The sequence below is a fragment of the Micropterus salmoides genome, unplaced genomic scaffold (assembly GCF_014851395.1).
Source record: "Micropterus salmoides isolate LMB-PRFRI ecotype aquatic unplaced genomic scaffold, ASM1485139v1 Ms_hic_scaffold_1, whole genome shotgun sequence".
Classification (NCBI taxonomy): domain Eukaryota; kingdom Metazoa; phylum Chordata; class Actinopteri; order Centrarchiformes; family Centrarchidae; genus Micropterus; species Micropterus salmoides.
Window position 1 is genome coordinate 15,699,917 of NW_024040040.1, and position 21,788 is coordinate 15,721,704.

At 39.8% G+C, this 21,788-nt stretch overlaps 1 protein-coding gene across 2 annotated transcripts in view; it reads right to left on the minus strand.

The window, feature by feature from the left end:
* LOC119903772 (neuronal membrane glycoprotein M6-b-like) overlaps window positions 1-21,788 on the minus strand; it is a 57,112-nt gene that overhangs the window by 22,759 nt on the left and 12,565 nt on the right. The window contains exon 1 of one of the 2 annotated variants that reach the window (XM_038720016.1): window positions 9,622-9,967. The exons of the other annotated variant lie outside the window; for it this stretch is intronic. Coding sequence (XP_038575944.1) covers window positions 9,622-9,691 — 70 coding nt within the window. The 5' untranslated portion in view covers window positions 9,692-9,967. Of the gene's footprint in view, window positions 1-9,621; window positions 9,968-21,788 lie in introns of those variants that run through there. 2 annotated transcript variants of the gene reach the window in all.

The window sequence follows — 21,788 nt, forward strand, 5'->3', positions numbered from 1 at the left end:
TGTGTGTATGTGTGTATGTGGTTGGCACAAGCACTTAACTGAGCATGTTACTGCAGTCTCATTTATTGTAACACAGATGCACTTCATTTGACTTAACATAGTTTGGTCTTTATTCTTATTATTCGACAAATATTAAGGAAATAATGAATATGACAAAAGAAACCAATATCTTGGAGTTCACACTGAATGTATATAATTTACCAAAGCTAAAACACACATTAGATTGAAACTGAGACACAGAATGAGCTAGTCATCATACAGGCCCATTCATTTATCGATATGGCTAATGATGACGAGTGCTAATCAGCATCAGGCACTTTATGGGCTATGGATGAGAGGAGCAGATTGGGCATCAGTGGGCGATGGAAGAAGGCCAGCGGAGGTTGGCATCACTCAGGAACAAGGCATGCTGCGTCAACCTGCCACTTGCTGCTATTCATATACTCACTGCAGACTGGGGTTCAAACATAGATGCAGTTTTGGAGGATGATGCATTCAGATTTTCTGACAACTTGTGCATTTGCATCCAAAATATTGTAATCTGTTTCTCAATTAATCAACTCATTTAGGCTGTAAAACATGAAATAGTGAAAAATTTCCTGAAAAGCCCGAAGTGACGTCCTCAAATGTCTTGTTTTGTCATACCAACAGTCCAAAAAAGTTATTCAATGTACAATGACATAAAATACAGAAAAGCAGCAAATCATCTGAAGCCCAAAATGCTGAGACATTAAATTTTGCTTTAGTGACTAAACTATATGTAACTTTGAAAGAATAACAAATTCATTCCAGATGAAAAGTTTAATTATAAGCAATAAAACACTCCTTACTCAGTTCACTACACTCAGGGTTTGTGCTGCTACAGCTTGTTGTTGACCAGTAGGTTTAGGTGGCTATTAGTACACTTTATATATGGTGGCTAATGTTAGCCATTGTTAGCAAACTTTATATGGTGGCTAATGTTTGTTAATGTTATCAATCTTCAGGTATGGTGGCTACTGTTTAATTAATAATGTTAGCTAACTTAAGATATGGTGGCTAATGTTTTCTAATGTCAGCAAACTTTATGGTGGCTACTGTTTAAAATGTTTTGCAAACTTTAGATCTGGTGGTTGCTGTTCAATTAATAATGTTAGCAAACTTTAGAAATAGTAGTTACTTTTAATATATTGTGGCTAATTAATTAATAGTTAATTTTAGCAAACGTTAGATTGCTGTTACTGACATTACTGTTCCAGTTTACTTACTTTATGACTCTTCTCTGATTATGCTATTGTTACACAATATTTTAGCAGCTAGAATTTTATGTAATTGTGACCAGGGACCCCCAGCCAGGAAAAGTAACTTAAATTCCCTTAAAATGACAAATCAACAATTTCTTTAAATTAAGTTTCAATTAAAGCTCTGATTCTTTCATATTAACATTTAAACATGTTTTGATTTATTTTTCTTTTATATTGATTTATTTGTTGTTAGTGGAAATACTTTTAGTTTAGTTTAACCTTCATCTCAAGTTTTTTAAGTGGGTAACACATAGTTCTAAATACCATTTTTAAAAAATCATGTAATAGCCTATAGGCCTAAACTAAATAAACAGTTGCTTTTTAGGATAATAAACAAAAATGCTATTTTTGCCCCCAACTGCATTCATGCGGAAAAAAAATGGCAACAAAACAAATCCATACTAAATACTGCTTGTTTTGTTGAAAATGCAAGCAGGGAAAGGACATTTATAAATATATATAAATGTGACCGCAGAGTGGGGACTGAGAGGGCTGAGTAAGAACACAATGGTATACCACACGGTCTCAACCACACTTATGCAAAAATAGAGCTTTTTCTTAAGTACAAGACACAGACATTCCCCTGAACCATTCTTGGTCATTGACACGTAAACAAACACAAACGCACACACACCGACCCTGACACACATACACACACACATATCCAGATGGAGGCTGACAGCATGCTTTGGGCAAATGGCTTCAAATGAGGAACACATGAGCCTCTCCCTGTGTGACGGCTTTCACATGCTCCCACAACCTCACACACCTCCGGGGTGAGAGGAGAATAGGCGAATAGGTGACGGATGTGTGAGCATGAGTGTGTGTGTGGGAGAGAGAGATAAGCAGGAGAATCAGGACAAGATGGAGAGTAGAAGAGAGAAGAAGACTTTTAGAAGAGAGGAAATTAAAAAAGAGGATTTTGGCAGTTTATTTCCAACAAATCAATTAAAGACAGTTTTCAGGGCATGCAAGGACAGAATCATGAGCGTAATAAATGTTTAAAGAGGAGTATAAGACATCCTTTCAAATTTGGCGGTTTGGATTCCTCGCATGCCAACTGAAAGCACTGCAAAACTCATCGGATTCAACCTGAAGAGTCACCCTGACACAGACTCTACTCCCAAATACATCCCGTCATATTGTTGTTTTTGCCTGTGACTAAATATGTAATTGTAACAGCCAGAAAAAGACAATGTACAATTGAGGCCTGTGAGTAAGTATCTTAAAGTCCTCACAATCTGAAAAACATTTGCAGAAAACAAGAGTGCACACTTTAAAAGTGAATGTGTAATACGTTGTGGTACATTTTAAATTGGCAGCTCCAATTTGTTTGGTGCTCATTGAAATACTAATTTAGGTAATTGACGCCAGCGCTCCAACTGGGATTCACACATGGGTTTAATCAGGTGAAGTCTATACATGGTGATTCTTTTTTGAGGGAGGAGCATCAATCCCTTTTCTTCCCATGATATAGTCATTGAAAAAAAAATACCATTAAGAGATAAAACTGAAGAGAGAGTTTCAGCACCAGAGGTGGTTATATGTAACAAAGTCAAGTAGGAGATGGATGCCAATAACAGCAAGTCTATGCATCACAGTGTATGTGGGCGTGTGTGAAAGAAAAGCAGCAGAAGAATGATAGTTCCAGCTGGAAATGTCCAAATCAGCTACTATTACAGTCACTTGTAACATTTGTTGGTCCTGGATTGACATGCAGGTTGTAAGTCTGGCATGGCTCTTTGCATGGCTCAGAAAAAGCCATGTGGTTTAAAAAATCACAACAGATCAAAAATAAAATCAAAATATGTACTTTTCTTGTGCTCATCAGCATCAACCAAACCAAACTGTTATCAATTAATGTTTGAATGGAATTTTACCTATTTTGTACCCTGAAGTTAGTACACACATACAAGAGGTGAATAATGACTGACTAATAATAACTCTCACTACCCTAACACTAAACAGTGTGAAGAAGATGCTCCCTGGGATTTGTGTGCCAGCAGTTATTTGCTTGGGCCTGCAAAGGACTTTACAAGACATAACGACACTGAACATGTTCATTCAAAAAAGGAGCTGGAAGTCCTCACATGCCTTTGCAACAGCAAGAATGATCCATAAAGTATTAAAATGTTATATTTGACATGAAACAAATTATGCTTGATCTACTGTAAGGTCAAGAGAGCAGGGAAGGTAACCTGTCCAATATTTTTCAGCAACACAAACGTCAGCTGTCAGCTCTTCTCCTGTCATCTGATCATGAAACAGGGGTCGGACTTTAGATTCAAGGTTTCAACCTGGGCTCAGCTGGACTGTGTTGCTGGTGCTTTTTCCCCCTCTCAAATGATGCCTGTTATGTGGTACAAAATTGCCAAATTGATATCAGAAGAGGTATCAGAGGTTTTGATCAGTTTATGATTATTTTCACTATGAGCTAATTTTTTGTTCAATAAAATAAGGCCTGCACCTATTCACATTTGCCATTCATGCTTTTAAAAAAATACTTTAACGATTGCCTATATGCCGTTATGTCTTATTGTGGGCGAGTTCAAAGTCTAGATTGTTTCATTTGAAGGATTTTCAGAGGCCCAAGGAGGTAAAGGTATTTCATAAGACAAGCAAAAACTTGTGTGACAGAAATCTGTTTTATCCTATTTCTTACACATTTAATCGTCTTGCAACTTGCAACTCCTCAGATATGGACTGTTCTGCTGAATTGTCTCCTAGCACATCCACCATCTGTGGCTGACTTCTTAGAAAAGGCAACAAACGGTCTGACCCGCTTTTAGTGTTTCAGTCACTCATTTGTGAGAAGGCGATTAAGCTAGCCCCACCTAAATTTGGCGTGCGCGCGTATTCAAGCCTTTATGGTAAATCCAAGGGACCAGAGCGAGCTGACCTGCAGGTTAGTGACTTTATCCTGTCAGTTTCGCGATAAGAGAACCACATACAACATTATTTATCAAATTGGGTCAGACTTGATGAATTTGGCACGAGGATACATGTGTGACAATGTCCTGTATTCAAAATAAGGTGTCTATAAAGTATGGAAATAAGATTAATTGGATAATATTCACAGTGTCCATGTGTCCATTAAAAGTAAATGGACACATGTAATTTACTTTACCGGACCCTCTCGGGCCTCAGACCCACCCACCATAGTCTCTCCAAATCCAGTGGGAAACACTGAGTATAAAGCACATTTTGACTATTTAATTTATGCAGTGATAAAAAAAAAATTGGGAAAATAAATAGAAAAACCTTGTTCGGTATTCAGTATTTTGGAAAGTTTTTCATTATATTCGGTTTCGGCTTTGGCCAAGAATTTTCATTTAGGTGCATCCCTAATCTAAATGTGTATATATAAATAAATACTAACTCAAGCACTGTCAAGGTTTCCGTACATGTAAGGAGCAAACTGCACAGCACACTGTCAAGTGGGAAAAAACAAACAAAAGAAACGACCAAACCACTGATTCATATTCCCTTTCCTTTATGACAGCTACTTTTAATCCTCTCAATCTCAACCAATCACTGCCAAAATGTAAACGTGGTATGAAGAAATGCAGAAAACGATGGGTTTATGCTATTTTAGAGTCATACTGGTTAACAGTGGGTAGTAGTGGCTGCTAAGCTTGATCATGTAATGCAGTTACATGACTTTTTGGGAAATACACTTATTTGCTTCCTGAGACTTAGATGAGAAGATTGATATCACTCATAGCTGCACATTAAATATAAAGCTACAGGCAGCAGACGTTTAGTTAGTATAAAGACTGAAAACAGGGGGAAACAGCTAGCCTGTCCTCTGTCCAAAGGTAAAGCCACCTGTAAGCACCTCTAAAGGTCAATAATTAACAAGCACCTCTAAAGTTCAATAGTTAACAGTTTATCTTGCCTGTTTAATCCATACAAAAACTTATGTGCAATAACAATAATTCGCTATTTCTTGGATGTGTCCAGTAACATCCTGGAGTTTCTGCTGGTTGAATGGTAATTGGCCCCAATCTCCTCATTGATCACCTTTACTTGATTTCCAGCCACACATCCTTTTAATTCTGTCAACGTTTCATCTGAAAACACCTTGCATTAACTCTGTCTAGCTCAGAATCTTAATATCCGACCCTGCTCTGGCCAAACATCACAGATTTTACCGGGAAAAAAAGAAACTTGAAAGACAGATTAAGAGGAACTCTCTTTGTGCTTCAGAGGCTGCGCCAAGCTCTGCCCTTCCATGCAGAAAATTCAACAAAACCTGCACCCCTCTAGACGACGATGATGTAATCTCTTACGGTTCTCATCTAAACATCACAACCAAAGTCGGCGGGCTACTGACGCGTTATGTAAGAGTGACACACACACACACACACACACACACAAAAATGGAGGGAAGAAAGGTGCGTGTAAACAGACCAGTCATTTACAACAAAGGGGAGGACAGACAGACACAGTAAGAGTGACTTAAAATGCACTCAGGGCCACTTTTAAACCCTCAAAGCCGCTTTAGGGAGCCACATTAAAGGTAAAAACAAAACCTTTCCTGTGGGAGGTGCTTGCTTTGTCTAATCAAACTGTCTCACTAATGGAATCAGATATAATTGTACCTCAGAGAGCGTAGCTGACATCTCGTTATCCCAGTCCTGAGCACAGTGTACCTCTGCAGACATACAGATTAGAGATTATAGGACGCAATCAAGCAAAAAGATCAATCCATACCCACAGACGCCACCACCACCCCGTCCCTCGGATTATAAACCCTGCCTGTGTTCTGTGTTCATTTTCCAGTTTGTAATTACTCTAAGCTCAATGCCACGCAGAGACACTGTGCAGAGACACAGTAGTGGTGCAATCAAGAACATTAACTGTTTACCATAATTAAAATATCTAATTTAGTCACAGCTAATCAACATGCTCTTTACATCAAAACTGTGAACGTAGTACCTGATGCTAATGCATCCTGTGAAGACAAATTACTCTATATAAATCATACTTGTGTATATCAAAGGGGCTCAGGTCCCATTTCTTTATAATATTTATGACATGGTAAAGAAAAGATTTAGCTAATAAATAATTGTGGCTTAAAGAAACAAAATATAACGTAATAGCTAGCTGTATCCCTTTTCTCTAGTCTTTATGCTACGCTAAGCTAACCATCTCTTGGTTCTAGCTTCATTTTGAACAGACAGGTGTGTGAACAGTATCAATCTTCTCATCTAACTCTCGTCAAACTATTCCTATTCAATGTTGCCTGATTCAGGAATTTTGAGGGTCTAAAAAAATGAAAAAGCTTTTGTTTTTTAACACATAGATCAAAGGGATCATAAGGATCCCTTAAATTTGTTTTTTTTAAGAATTATAACCAAGATAATATAATGAGCAACATATTTTTAGTTGAAAAATTAATAGCTTTTTGATGGACAACATGACTCAAACACATTTTAGTCATTTTTCTACTGCAATCTCTTGTTACTTACTGGCCATCGCATATGCTGATGCAGAGATTTATGCGATTTGCATGTAATGGCCCATGTATGGGGATGGACCATTTACCAGTCTGGCACTAAAATACAATCCTTAGCTTACAGATCAGCATCGATAGCTTACATAACTGAATTGGATTGAATTGGCCACAGTAGAGGAGGAGACTCAAGTCAAAGTTTTGTATCAAATATACTGAAATGGACCTATTTTGTTAGATATAAACCTAGACATATGTCTTGACTTGATTTTTCCACCTTTACATACTAGTACTAAAGACAAAGAGTCTTTAAAACTTAGCATGACTTGTCAGATGAAAGGTTCAGATGTCGCAGTAAATACAAGATGATTCTCTAGTGCATCATTTTATACAAAGTGTTTGATTGTCACATCATGCATCTGAGAGTAATAATTTTGTATTTCTTCCAAAACTTCCTACATCTGCTTTTACAATCAGAAACGTGTTGTACTGAAGCAGTAGTGGCCGCGCTGGCACACACCAACACAAGCTCCTTACATGACTCGCCTTCTTGCCCCCACTGTAAATCTCCAGCTTCTTAACGGATGCTATAAGCTGATGGTCACATTCCAGATGTCAAAGGCACACACAGATGATTACACCGACAAACAGGCCATTCCCCAACCAAGTCTATTTTGGTACGTTGGTGTGGGTGGATTTGGTTGTGCAACATCACACCTGGAGCACAACAGTCCAGGCAACAGTGGTGGAACTGGGTGAACGCATACATACAATAATTTCACTCGACTTCAATGTGATTAAGAATTTAGAGGGTTAATTGCTAACTATAAATATGGTCGCCCTCTTGCTCAACTATCCTCAGGGTCAAACAGACTTGCCCACAATGTGTGAATTTAAGTTAAATGGTAAAGGCTCTCATTGGACATTGGCCTGTGTGTTACACCATGCCCCAGGAGAAGATGATGTAATGTCTTTTTAAAAACATCACATCAGAGTGGGACACCCCACTCTCTTGCACCTTACGTCATAGACAGACTGTGACCCAGCAATATTACTGTGGCAGTGCTGCAGGGACTACAGATAATGTTGTCTAAGAGAAAGTGTGTTGGCACTGAAGTCACAAAATTATAATATCCAGACTTTTAAATCAGGATAGAAACTGTATTGTTAAAGCTAAAAATCTGATTATTTGCTCCCAGAATTCTAACATTTCCTGCCATTTTGTAAATCTGAAACAAAAAAAATTAATATCTGCTTCCAAATTAGTAACATTTTTTAACAGTGGAGCAATTTGTTTATATATTCGCTTCCAAAATTTTAACATTTCCTGTAATTGTGCCAATGCTGAAGCTAAAACTGTGAATATTTGCACCTGAAATAGTAAAATGTCATGCCATTTTCTAACACTGTAGCAAAGAAATCTGAGCGTCTCTTTAGAAAATGGTGAAAATTCATTCCATTTTATATATACTGAAGCTGAAAAACCCTTGGAAACAATAGAAACCCTGCACATTGCTGTGAGGTGAGTGTGCGTAATGCCCCTCCAGGCCCATGCACTTGGACTTGGTATCAACTTTCCTGCTCTCCAACAGCCATCAGGGGAAAAAGGCCAGATCAAATGCAACATTGATTTTTAAATAAAAACTAATTGACCCTTAATTTCCTACATTATCATTATTTACATCAGACAAAATGTGGGTAATCTGTGTATTCACATTCAAGTGGGTCTGTAAACAAGATGACCACAACTAACAAACAGCCTGTTGTCAGAGTTCCTTCACTAACAACAGTGCTGTCTCCAAACTGAACGAGGTGATTTTACTACCAAGCCACAATGAAAACAAATCAGTCCACATCCACTCTGGCGTGGGCGTTGAGTCCCTCAGTGCACAAAGACACACCTACACTATTCCCACAGCAGATTAAAGAAAGAATCAGCAACAGTTTGGTTGGATAAAATCGATTAATTTGAAGCTGCTCTTTGGTGTGCACGTAAAACATCATTAACTATTTAGCCTACCTATCTTCATTTATTTTGCATGCAAGGACGCCTGTTGGGTTTAAAGAGCATTTTGTGATACTGTGGGATTTAAAGGATGCTTGTTACAGAGTCATCTTACTATATCACATAGAGCATCTTTAATAAAGCCAGAATTGAACGTGTGTGCACCTTACATAGGCTCCATTAACATGTCTCAGCTGCTGGGGTTGTGATGGACACAAGCATCAGCCTGTGCCAAGTGCACCGCTGCTCGCTTCTTTTCCAGCCTATTGCTCGACCGATGGACAGGACTACTGCGGTCACACAAGACACATAGGCTTCGAGTGTTGCAGCGTCGTCGACAGATCAGACACCGTGCTACTGTGTGCGGGAATCTGCGATAATAATCGGAGCGGATGCGGCGGGAGGATCCTAAAGCGGCTGCTTCACACCTGACGGAAAACAATGCAGCCGTGCACAGAGCGCAGCGCACCGCCTCCACAGCCTCCTTTATTAGCCGCTCATTAGGCAGAATTAAGATCGCCATGGTGCAGCAATGCAAAAAACAAATTGGCATTAATGTATGCACCATAAAACCAGACGTGCACCTTCCACAACCCATTAACCCGCCCACCCTCTTATTCTCCTCCATCAGCCTCCAAATCCTTTTGCAGGCGCAAAATAATACACAAAACGTCAAATTGCTCTCGGGATTGAGGATATATTCTCGTTATCGCCCCTCAAATAGGTGAGAGGCTAAACAAAAAGGCATCGCTATTGTGTCGCGCACAAGCGAGAAGCCATTGCAAGTAGGTTAAACCACTCAGGCTGGCGCAGACGCAAATGTCTCCAAAGAAAATACACCAAACGCGCAAATGTCAGCGGCTGATTGAGCGTACCTTTGCTCTCTTGTCCCTCGTCTTGAGTCTCCTCCGCGTTGGACTCCATGGCCGGCTTTGTCCCATCCATTATTTTAGCAGAATATAGTCTCCTTGTGGCACTTGTACCTTACAGTGTGTGGACGGTGGAGCCTATCCTGGTGACTTGATGCTCTCTCTCTCTCTCTCTCTCTCTCTCTCTCTCTCGCCTCGTACACCCCCTCCTCCCCGTTGAAGCTTAGCACTGTCTCTATATGTATATTAACAATCCAGTTTCAAGATGCAAAGGCGCTGTCAGATTGGATTTATGTCGCACATGCGGATTAGCGGCCCCCGAATGATGCCAGATAACGCCTTTTGGCCCCTAATACCACTCTTGACTGTGGAGAAAATGATGTTCCTGGTGTTATATACTTCTTCATAGGGTCTATTCTTCCACCATTCACTTTTTTTCTTCACTAAATGGCATTTGCATTTTGTTGCATCAATGGTTTCCTCTCTCAGTGAAGCAGATGAGGATGTAAGGACAAAATGTGAAGGAAATGTAAATATGCAAACTCATGGGTAACCATGCATGCATGAACAACACACACACACACACACACACACACACACACACACACACACACACACACACACACACACACACACCACTCTCACCACCCCCTCTCCATCTGGTGAGTTGAGAGAGAGTCAGGGAGGGAAGAAAGGAGAGAAGAAGAAGATCTAGTGCTATAAGAGAGAGTGTAAGTGTATGACAAATCTGAGAATCTGGGTGAGAGGCGGAGAGAGGACTGACTGTGGTTTTTAGTTTTCTCGCTCACATAAAAATTTAAATCTGATGATGAAAAACCCATTATAGTTAATTAAACACTGTTAGATATTTTTAGGCGTCCAATCAGCACTCAAGAGGACAGATGTGTTTGTCTATGATGATGTTTAAGTCACACCAAGCTAGTGAGCATGTTGCAGCAAGATCCAACACTCATTCCCAGTGCTGTAAAGATATTGCTATTAGAATAAAGAACACACACACACACACACACACACACAGAGGAGGATGCTTAATTTCCTACTTTAGCATGTGTGTGTTGCATATTGGTTTCTTATTGTGGAAAAACAGCTTCACTTAAATTGATATGATTGAATCACCTTTTACCAGCCACGTGCCTGGCTTTATTTAAGAGGGGACCCTTTGTTTGCCTCTGGGGATGCTGATTGGCTGAGTGCAATATCCCACAATCCAATGAGAAATCACTAAAAAATATTTAAAAGTGGGTGTGGTGTGTTTAACCAGAGAAGGGGGGAGGAAGAGGGACTGTTTCCATCATTCACCCTATTTTCTAATAATAAACACATCCTCAAACAATGGGACGCCATCTGTCCTGAATCCTCTTAAATAAGGTTTTAATTCAGGCCCACGTGGCCCTGTTTCAGACAAAGCTCAGTCCACACAACAGTCCAGGAAATCCCCACCCCACCTCACACACACACACACCAGGCCCTGATGTTTTCATCCAACAAAACGTCAGACACCAGAGCAGATTACATGACATATATGTCATTTAATAGCTCCATTTACTCCAAGGGTGAAATTAACACCCACTCTGCACCATATGTTGGTCAAAGACGGTGACCTATCACATTGACTTTTTGGACATTTGAATGACTCTCTGATATTGAGCCACGAGAAAACCTGTGTGAACACAGAAACAGAATCAAAGACAGGACATACATAGTACAGTAAGAACTATTATTTCCTTGAAAGACAGCAAACTTTGGAAACAGAGCCAGAATGTTAGCGCTAGCTGCTAAGAAACTGTTGTTTTATCACGTTACCATTGCCTGTATCTGATCACAAACTTATTATGTTCTTCTGTGATATGGTGACAGCTAACACTGTCAAACCCCAGCCAAAGTACACACGAATTTTAAATCAGCACAGTGCAGCGAAATTCTGTACGCAGTTTAACTCAACTAACAATTCAATCCCAATTGACTGTGATACAAATAACCTAGTTAATTTATTTAATTCTTCATCCTCGTCCACCTTAGATTTTATAGCCCCCCTGAAAGCTAGACCTAACACAAAATCTGTTCAGCAGCCTTGGCTAAATGACACTATTAGAAATTGTAAACAGGAATGTAGAAAAGCTGAGCACAGATGGACTAATTTATTGGAACTCACTGAGACTGTCAAAGATGAGGCCATCCACCTGCCCCTTGGATATTATCCCTACAAAATTTTTTATTGAAAATCATGGATAGTTTAGGTTCCTGTTTGCTCTTACAGTTTTTCTCGATTGCTAAGACACATTTCTTGAAAGCTGCCTTTTCCCGAGTAAATCAAAATTAAAAACACTACTGAACAGTCACTAAACACTACGTAGAAAAATAGAAAACACGATGCTCAGGACATAAAGCTGGAGAAATAAATGTTTATTGTTCACTGTAGGCTAAATGCATGTTGCAAAACAAAAAAAACCTGTGCATTTAGCACTTGTACAAAAGACAAAACAGAAATCTTGTGCATTTACACGTAGCACAAACAGAAATCTTATGCGTTTGCCACTTGTGTACAGTAAGCCCATGTAAAAATAAAGTGCAAAAATATACAAATAAGTGCATTACCCGGCCACAGCATCATGTCTCCGTATTGGATCAGGCCACAGGACTTCATCCACATCACAGGCCACATTTTGTCTGGCCAGGCAACGGGGGAAAGAAACCCCTAGCATGCCATATCCAGGCTTGGCATGCCTCCACACCTATGTCACTACAGGCAAGTCCCATGGCTTGCAGGAGATTTACCCTGGTGTAAGATTGGCGTTCATATACCTTCCACCGCCATGAGGAGAAGAATTCCTCAATGGGGTTTAGGAAAGGGGAGTACGGTGGAAGGCAAAGATTGATAAAACCTTGGTTCATATTGAACCACTCTCTAACCTGGAGGGCTCTGTGAAAACTGACATTGTCCCAAACAACAACATAGATGGGATGCTCATCCTGCTGCCCTAACAGAGCATCTCACATGTGATTGAGGGAAATGAGGAGCTGGTGAGTGTTATAGGGCCCCAGGTTGGCATGATGGTGGACAACCCCATGATTGCTGATGGCAGCACATAATGTGACATTGCCACCACGCTGCCCAGGAACATCAACAATGGCCCGATGGCCAATCACATTACGGCCTCTCCTTCTCCTTTTGGTGAGATTAAACCCAGCTTCATCCATGTAGATGTATTCATGGGGTCTTTCCATTGCATCCAGTTGAAAAACCCTCTGTATAAATAGATATAGTTTTGTAAGTGATACGGAAAAAGTGATTTAGGCCACTACAGTAAATCACTACTTAGAGTAATCAACATTGAATGTGTCTGGATATATGCCAACCTGCACATACTGGAATCTTTGCTCTTTGACTCTGTCTGAGTTGCGATCAAAGGGCACACTGTATAGCTGTTTCATGCGCAGTCTGTTGCGCTTGAGGACACGATCAGCAGTAGAGAGGCTGACACTGTTGATACCCTCAAAATATACATGGTCTTCAATGATCTTCTGCTGAATTTCACTCAGTTTAATGGCATTGCTCTCACGGACCATATCAACAATTAGGGTCTCTTGGTGTGGGGAGAACATACCTGTCCTCCCACCCCCTTGTGGCAGTCTTTCAATTCTACAAAAAGAGAACATGGAGTTACAAAAAATATACATGGAATACTAGGCCTACAAACAGTTAGACCAACCCTCCATTACAATACTACAGTACATTGGTACAGTGATGTACTGAAACATATATTTACTTACAGTATACTGTGGTACAGTATATAGTATGTCATACAGTAATTGCTGTCAACATTTACATACTGTACTATAACGTCAAAAAAAGGTAATTACCTGTTCTTACCTTCTCTAAATCTTCAGATTATGGTGGACACAGTGAATCTACTGATGTTTGGTTGTACCCTTTGTCCAGCCTCCCTCATGCTCATATCATGGACAAGAACATGGTCAATCACAGTAGCTCTGATTTCATCAGATATTACTGTTCTTTGTCTTCGCTGACCACCTCGACCTCCTCTCATACAAACTCTTCCTCTCAGATTTCTATCCATTGTAGGGCCTCACTAACCAGTGCTCTCTGAACTGGCTTACTGTATATGTTCCCTCACATCATTAGCCACAAGTGTGATCAATTTTGAGTTGTTGTGTTCAAGTGGTAACACCTGTGCTTTAATTGTGTTTGACTTTTGTCACCTGTGCTCACCATTATGCAGCACGGGTGCATCACAATGAAAATGTGTTGGCAATTTGTGTCTAAACAGGTGAAAAGTGCTTATGGTTTTGCCAAAAGAGTGATTGATTCAATCAGTGGGTTCAGGCAACTGAGCATTTGGTTCAGACAATAGGGTTTAGTGTTTTAGCAATTGAGAAAAACTGTAATCATAATATAGCTCACTGTCATCTGGTTGTCTTCCAGATTATTTTAAATGTGCTTGTGTTCAACCAGTCCTCAAAAACAATCCCAGGCCTTGATCCCACCAACCTCGAAAACTTCCTTTCATTTCCAAGGTTCTGGAAAAAATTGTTTCTAAGCAGCTCCTTGAAGTTATGAAGAACAATGACTTTTTCGAAAAATTCCAATCTGGTTTCCGCCCTCACCACAGTACAGAGACTGCTCTCTTAAAAGTTACTAACGACCTGCTATTGAATGCGGACGCTGGCATGTCTTCAATTCTGGTGCTGTTAGACTTGTCCTCAGCGTTTGACACAATAGACCATGGCATCTTGCTAGATAGACTGAGTCGTTGGGTGGGCATCTCTGGCACGGTATTGGAATGGTTTACCTCGTATTTATCTAACACGAAGCACTGTGTGTATATTAAATCCACCTTTTCTCCTGTTTATTACGGTGTTCCGCAAGGATCAATTCTCGGACCTATTTTGTTTTCCATTCATATGCTCCCCCTGGGTGACATTATCCGCCGATATGGTATTCCCTTCCACTACTATGCGGTTATACCTCCCGGTAAAGCCTACTGACCTCAGTTTGCGGTGTTCCCTCCAGGCCTGCCTGACTGACATAAAAGCCTGGATGTCATTAAACTTTTTACAACTCAACTCTAATAAAACAGAAATCCTTGTAATTGGTCCCCAGCACACGGCTACACTACTAATCAGATTATACCCTCTATTGGTCATTTGTCTACCTACATTACGCTTGTTGCCAGAAATCTTGGTGTCCTATTTGATAGCAATTTTTGCTTTGAAGAACACATTGCTAAGCTTGTCCAATCATGCTTCTTTCACCTTAGAAATATTGCGAAAATAAAACCTATCTTAAATGCCAGAGATGCTGATGCTTTTATTTCGTCTTGCCTAGACTACTGCAACAGTCTGTAAAAAAACTTTGAACCGCCTACAATTAGTGCAGAACTCAGCTGCTAGGTTATTAACCCAAACTAGGAAGTACGACCATATCACCCCGATTTTATTCTCTTTACATTGGCTCCCTGTTTGTTTTAGGATTGATTTTAAGTTCTTATTGATTACTTTTAAAGCTCTTAATGGCCTGGCTCCAGAATATATTCGTGACCTCTTCACCCCGTACGAACCTGTATGCAGCCTGAGATCCTCCAGCAGGGGTCTCCTGTGCATCTCTGAGGCCAGGCCAACAAAAGTTAGCAAAAAAAGATCATAGTAACAGATTGCCTGTTTTGTCTGACCAACACTTTAGGATTAAAGATTAAAGCAGAAAATTAATATTCAGATAAGACAAAGAAAAGCAGCAAATCATCATAACTGAGAAGCTGGAACCAGAGAATATTTCCCGCTGCTGCTTAAATAATGGTCTAAATCAATCAGTTATCAAAACAGTTGCAGGTTATTTTTTCTGTCGATTGACTTGATTTATTGTTTAAACTGTAATCAGCATTTTTACTGAAATCTGTATGCAAAATGAACCTGTATTAGAGTCATACCGTTCAACAAGATCAAAGGAAAAACAGGAGTTTGCACATAAAGTAGTTTAAAAGCTGAGATAGTACAATGTTTTGTTAAATAAGGACAAATAAACATTTAGGCTCAAGTGTCATTAGCCAGTCATTAGTGCCCAGTGTATTTCTTTAGCTATAGAAGTGATGGACCACCTCATCTTTGATTTATTTTGCCATGCGAATGATTTTTATTAATAAATATGTATGTGTATTTATGTGAATACATATTATTACAGGTTTGGTGGTATCATCTGGTTGGATAATTCAGCTTTAAAGCAAATGTGATAAATTACTTTACCACTGTCAATTAATGAATTGCTTTGTTCTGAGTTAAAGTTGTTTTGTTTTTTTCTATTATGATTACTTAAACACAATTTAATACAGAGAATGGTCTTTTCAATTTATTTTCATGTGAAATACAAATATGTACAGGAGGGATTATATATATCTATATATATAAAGATATATATAGATATATAAAATTTCTGATCCAATCATCCTTACTACATTTCCACTAGTCCTATACTGGTTTGTGGTGCCCTTCTTACATTTACTATGATGTGCAGGAAGAAAAAGTCTTAATTTGTAGTAAGAATTATTCACAAACACACATAAACACGCACAAACACTATAAACTGTCAGTTATTAGGCTTGAATGGTGAGTTTCAAGTCCCATTTCTACCCCAGTACCCCCATAATCCCTTGCTGGGTCACACAGATTAAGGACTTGTCCAGAAGATGAGATACAGTGCTCGCTGGCACTCTTCACCATCACCCAGTCACACACACACACACACACACACACACACACACACACACACACAGACACACACAACCCCCCCCACACACACACACATGTTTAGTACTTGACCTGTGGCCCAAACATTTATCTAATATTGCATTCCAAAGACGTCAGAAAGTCGGAAATCTCATAGTTTCTACCAAAAAATGCAACAAAATGTCTCTTTAAGTTGGAATTCCAAGAAGGATTTCTCAACCCATATTCAGTTACCTCGCAACACAGCTAAACTGACAATATCTGTGCATAAAAAGATATCACAGTGGTTGGCATCATCTCTGGGAAATTGAGAATTACTACAGCTCAAACACCAAAGAGTTTTGGTGTTTTTTTCATTTGCTAACCTGCGTTGGTCAAAACTGAAGTCATATTGTCAAAAATTAACACAGTCAGCGCAACTGAAGTGTATGTGGACCAAACTGTGAATCATTTTTCAGTGATTTCACACAAAATGCATTCAATGACCTCTTTCTCCAAAATTCATGAACTCTATTCTCATTACTACTTCACCACCTGCAAAACACTGTATATCTGCAGCACACCTTTCAAATGCTAACACACTGTGTCCAAAACTGTTAAAAACACATTCAAAACAGATTGATGGTAAATGTACTGCATTTCTGCAGTGACCAGATTAAAGTAAGTAGAAAATCTTAGAAGGCAGGCAATATCACTTTTGGAAATTTAATTCGGTCAGCACAACGACAGTTGCCAGAGTCTTGGAGAAACATAAAATAAGGACGAAGCAGTTGTACACTGTACCATTCGAGAGAAACTATGAACGTGTGAAAGAACTCCGTTATCAATATGTCCAGGTAAGATGTCTGTTCAATAATCAATCAGAGAACATACCCGGTGATGCATAATGTGAAGTCCTGTAAAGCTGTGTATTTACTGTATTTTAGAGAGTAATGGAGCTGGAAGCCAGGGAAACTGCACATGCATTCATCTTTGTGGATGAAGCTGAATTCAACCTGGCAAAAACACGCCGCAGGGGAAGAAATGTGATCGGACAGAGAGCAACCGTGGATGTCCCAGGGCAGAGAGGCGCTAACATCACGATGTGTGCAGCACTGTCCAATGATGGTTTGCTGTTACACAAACCACTCATTGGCCCCTACAATACGGAGAGGCTCATGTCTTTCCTGGATGACCTGCTTAATCGCCTTGCGCCAGCGGAGGAGAGAGGAGCAAGAAACTCCCTTATCTTTGTTGTTGTGTGGGATAATGTGGCATTCCACCACTCTGCTGCAGTTACAAACTGGTTCGCTGCACATCCCAGGATGTCAGTACTGTTCCTGCCTCCATACTCCCCCTTCCGAAACCCCATAGAGGAGTTTTTCTCTGCATGGAGGTGGAAGGTGTATGACCACCATCCACATGACCAGATAACCTTACTGGATGCCATGAATGCGGGATGTGGAGACACTTCTCCTGAAGACTGCCAGTTGGATTGGTTGGATTAGACATTCCAGAAGATACTTTCCAAGATGCATCGCCAGGGAAGACATAAGATGTGATGTTGGTGAGAACTTGTGGCCAAATGCGGCAGAGAGGGAGGACTAGCACCCTCAAGTAGTGTACATAATGAGTTTTTGAGGTGTTTCTTATTTGTATTACTGTTCGCAGCCCTGGAATTCCAGAAATTTGTGGGGGGGTTTGTTTAAATTTACAGTAACATTTTTCACAGTTTACAATACTATGCAGAGATATGGAACAAATAAAGGATATTGAAGGAAATTGCTGCATTTTCAGATGCATTCTTGTTACATATACTTTAGTACCGTCAAAGTTAAAATAAGTTGTTGTTATTGTATAATGAAAATCTAATTTATTCGCTCATGCTTCAAAGATAAAAGTTCTTCATTTATGTAATGCTCCCTGTTTTTAGTGTTTTGTAGGTCAGTGTGTTATGAGTGAGACTGTATGCTTTCTAAATGAGAATTGTTGCCAGTGTTTTGGTTGAACGAGTCTATTTTGAGACTTGTACGAAGTGTTTTGGTGGTTTGAGTGACTTTTGGAGGTCAGATTAACTGTTTGGCCAAGATGCATGTTGGTAATGCAGACTGTGTGAAGAGTTTTGAAAAAGTGGCTTCAGTTGTGACCATTGCATCTTAGCAATTGAAAGAAACTGTAACATGAAAAATCTACCCGTCTATCTCATTTATTTGCACACCATCTACTCTTTGACTCGTCTCATGGATCTCTTTTGTCCTTAAAGACAGAAGAAGTCATCCAACAAAACTAAGAGTCTATATCCATGCTCACAATGCTAACACCCTGATCCTTAGCAGGTATAATATTTATCATGTTTACCATCTTAGTTTATCGTGTTAACATGCATTTGCTGAATCGCACTTAACACAAAATTTTAGTTTGGCTGGTATTTGGTCATAAACAAAGTTGTGAACAAACTGTGGATTTGTGCATTTTATATCAAATCATTTGGGGACTCAAAATTCCTTCTCCCTCTCTGAGAGAAAGAGGAGGGGGTTTGAGATATCAACCCTCAACAGACAGCTGAAGCGACTCCAAGGAGGAGGTGAAAGGTACTTTCCCTAAGTGCTGTTTCTGGGCAGTTCGATCGTAAAATTTGCCACCTCTGATGCCGCAGCCAGATAACGCTTTGTGCCTGACTGTTAAAATAACAAAGAAACACTAATCAGAGATTACAAACAGCCTATCAAAACTCATTTGGGAAGAGGGCAGGAAACCCTAAACTGCCCCCCACACACGTAACCATGGCAACTGACCTCCCTCTTTGTTTAATTACCTCACATCAAAGGATATTCTCCTCTTCACACCCAGTTTGAAATTGGTGAGGAACTCCAGGACACCAGAGGACAGCCCTGAACTCCTCTGTGTAAACAAAGAGTACTGTCTCCTCAAAACTCAAAGCATTAACTTGTTTAATTAAATAATCTTTTAGTTACTTGACTAGGTCTCTCCACTCCATTTGAGTAGTTATGTTATCATGTTGGTGTTATTTGTTGTTGAAAAAGAATCTAAACAAGTTAATTTTGCAGTGTTTAATTTTCAGCAAGGATCCCTGACCTTTATTCATTTCATGTTGTAACAAATGCTTTGTTCCCAGCACTTTATGACACTTCCTTTAGAAAGGATATGATAAAGAAATGTCATCAATAAAATAAGTATTACAGGCCATCGTCTGAAATGCCGTTTAATGTATAAATGTCACTCTGTATTTATCTTGTCCTTAATCTGATGCCATTCGTGTATCTTGCTCATATTCTCTAAGAACGTGTAACAGCCAATATATCCAGAAAGCTAGTTAAGTTCCTCTCATCTGATGTGATTCCTAGGAAATGCTAACCTCAATTGTTTTCCCTTTTATCAAATGCTTAAAACTAAGAACAGTAAACCCGTTTGACAATTAAGGTTTGATTGTGGGAAGATATTTGATTACAATACGCGCAAATCGATTTTTTGAATAGACATATTAAAAGTTAAAGAAAAGACCTCCCTCAGGGGAACAAAGGACTGCCCTCTGGGAACCACGCCCCAACAGACAAAAGCAGCGACACACGCTGTCTCGCTGTTTCTTGTTCGCTCTTGTCTGGCTCTCTCCAGCTGCTCATCGGCACACGCCCAGCGTGCCCCCTCTCCTGGCAACGCCCTAAGAAGTTCGACCCGGCGCAGAGAAGGCCCTTTGTTAGTTTTCAAGCCACACATGCGAAGCGCTGCGACCTTGATTTTTCCCTCGTTTAGAGCACCTTTACTTGCTTTTTCTTTTTTTTCTTTTGTTGTTAAAAAGTTATCAGACCGTTAAGTTACACTAGTTTAATTCAAGAACGACCAAGTTCTTTTTAAGCTTTATTCGTTGAAGTTAACTTACACTGCTCCCACTGAAGCCGGAACTACCACGCGGGCCTGCCAGCAGTAACAAAGGCCATCCAAACAGAATGGCCTAATTGCCAGACCGAGGATGGTCAACACTTGAGGGTTTTTCTTCATTCAGACGCGGAGAACCCCCGGAAGATTCCCTAGCAGAAAGCCAGGAATCGGGCAGCTAGGGTGGGGACCCGTGCAACAGGCCAAAGCAGGCTGACGACCCACAGTAAGGCAAACCAATTGGCATTCTCTGATCAGTGATGTCCAATAGCCTGTTAATCCATTATCTTTAGTCCTTAAAACTTCTAGACAAATTTAACAGTATCAACTAACTGCTTTCATTAGTTCTCTTCTGCCCGTGTGAGTCAAATTCTCCCCACAATAGAACCCCACATTCTTATTGTTTAGCCATTGTTTATTTCTTTGATGTATATTTAACCACATTTTTATGTCACCTTAGTTAGTTAATAAATTTCACTGTAATCAAGGAATTGTCATGAGAATTTACCCCTTCGATATGAGACAATTGAGAGATTTTTAACTAACTGATCACTAGTGAATAATTGTATAATTATTAACCATACCCAGGGAATCCCGAGACCCTGGGCGAACTGAATCTCGGGTGGTGCCCCGCGAAACGAGAATCTTTATGAATTAATATTTTCTGAATATTAAAATTCATAATTTGGTATTAATTCTCATAAGTTTATTAAAACATAAGTAGACATGCTACAACAACAAACATTATTATGCTAGATTAAAAGCCAGGGGATCCATATCTGTACCACATTTCATGGCAATCCATCTAATAGTCAAAGACACGAACACTGTGTTGATTCACATATAATCCCCCTTCAGCCATATGATTATGTGAGAAAGGAGAAACAATAAGGTAAGGTTTAGAGTAGATAGAGGACAGAGACAGTTCACCAGAGATAATGTACACAGCAAGTAGTTTGAACCTTAAACAGTGTGTTTGTTTTGCGTGAGCATGTGTGTAAGTGTCAGTTAAATGCTGTCTCATTCAAGTTGATGCAGGCACCCTCTGATTTTGCTGAATCATGTATCATCTTGGCAATTTTAACCAATTGCTGGACTTCAGACAAAGCTCAGTAAGAAACTTTCTTATCTGCCTCCCCAACTCTTGGCGTCCATTAATGGAAGGCCCACGAGTGCCTGTCTTCCCTCATTACAGTGAGACAGAGAAGAGAAAGTGGAGCCCAAATGGGGTCGTCTTGATGTAATGAGGACGTTGCAGCTCCTTCATGTCATCAGATGTAAACTTAATGGGAGAAAAGATGAAGAAGATGAAGATGAAGAAGAAGAAAAGGAGGGCACAGCAGTCTCTGGAAACCCCTGTAAAAATAGTCGTAGCTGGCTTCAAATTGATTTTTAAACTTCTGTTTAAAAGATTTCCACAAGCTGAGCCTCTCGTGATGGTCACATCCTCAACATCAGAGCAGACTGATCTCAAAGTGATACTGGCTCTGCTGTTGCCATGGAGACATTGAACGCCGCTGGTTAGGCTGCACTGATTTAGA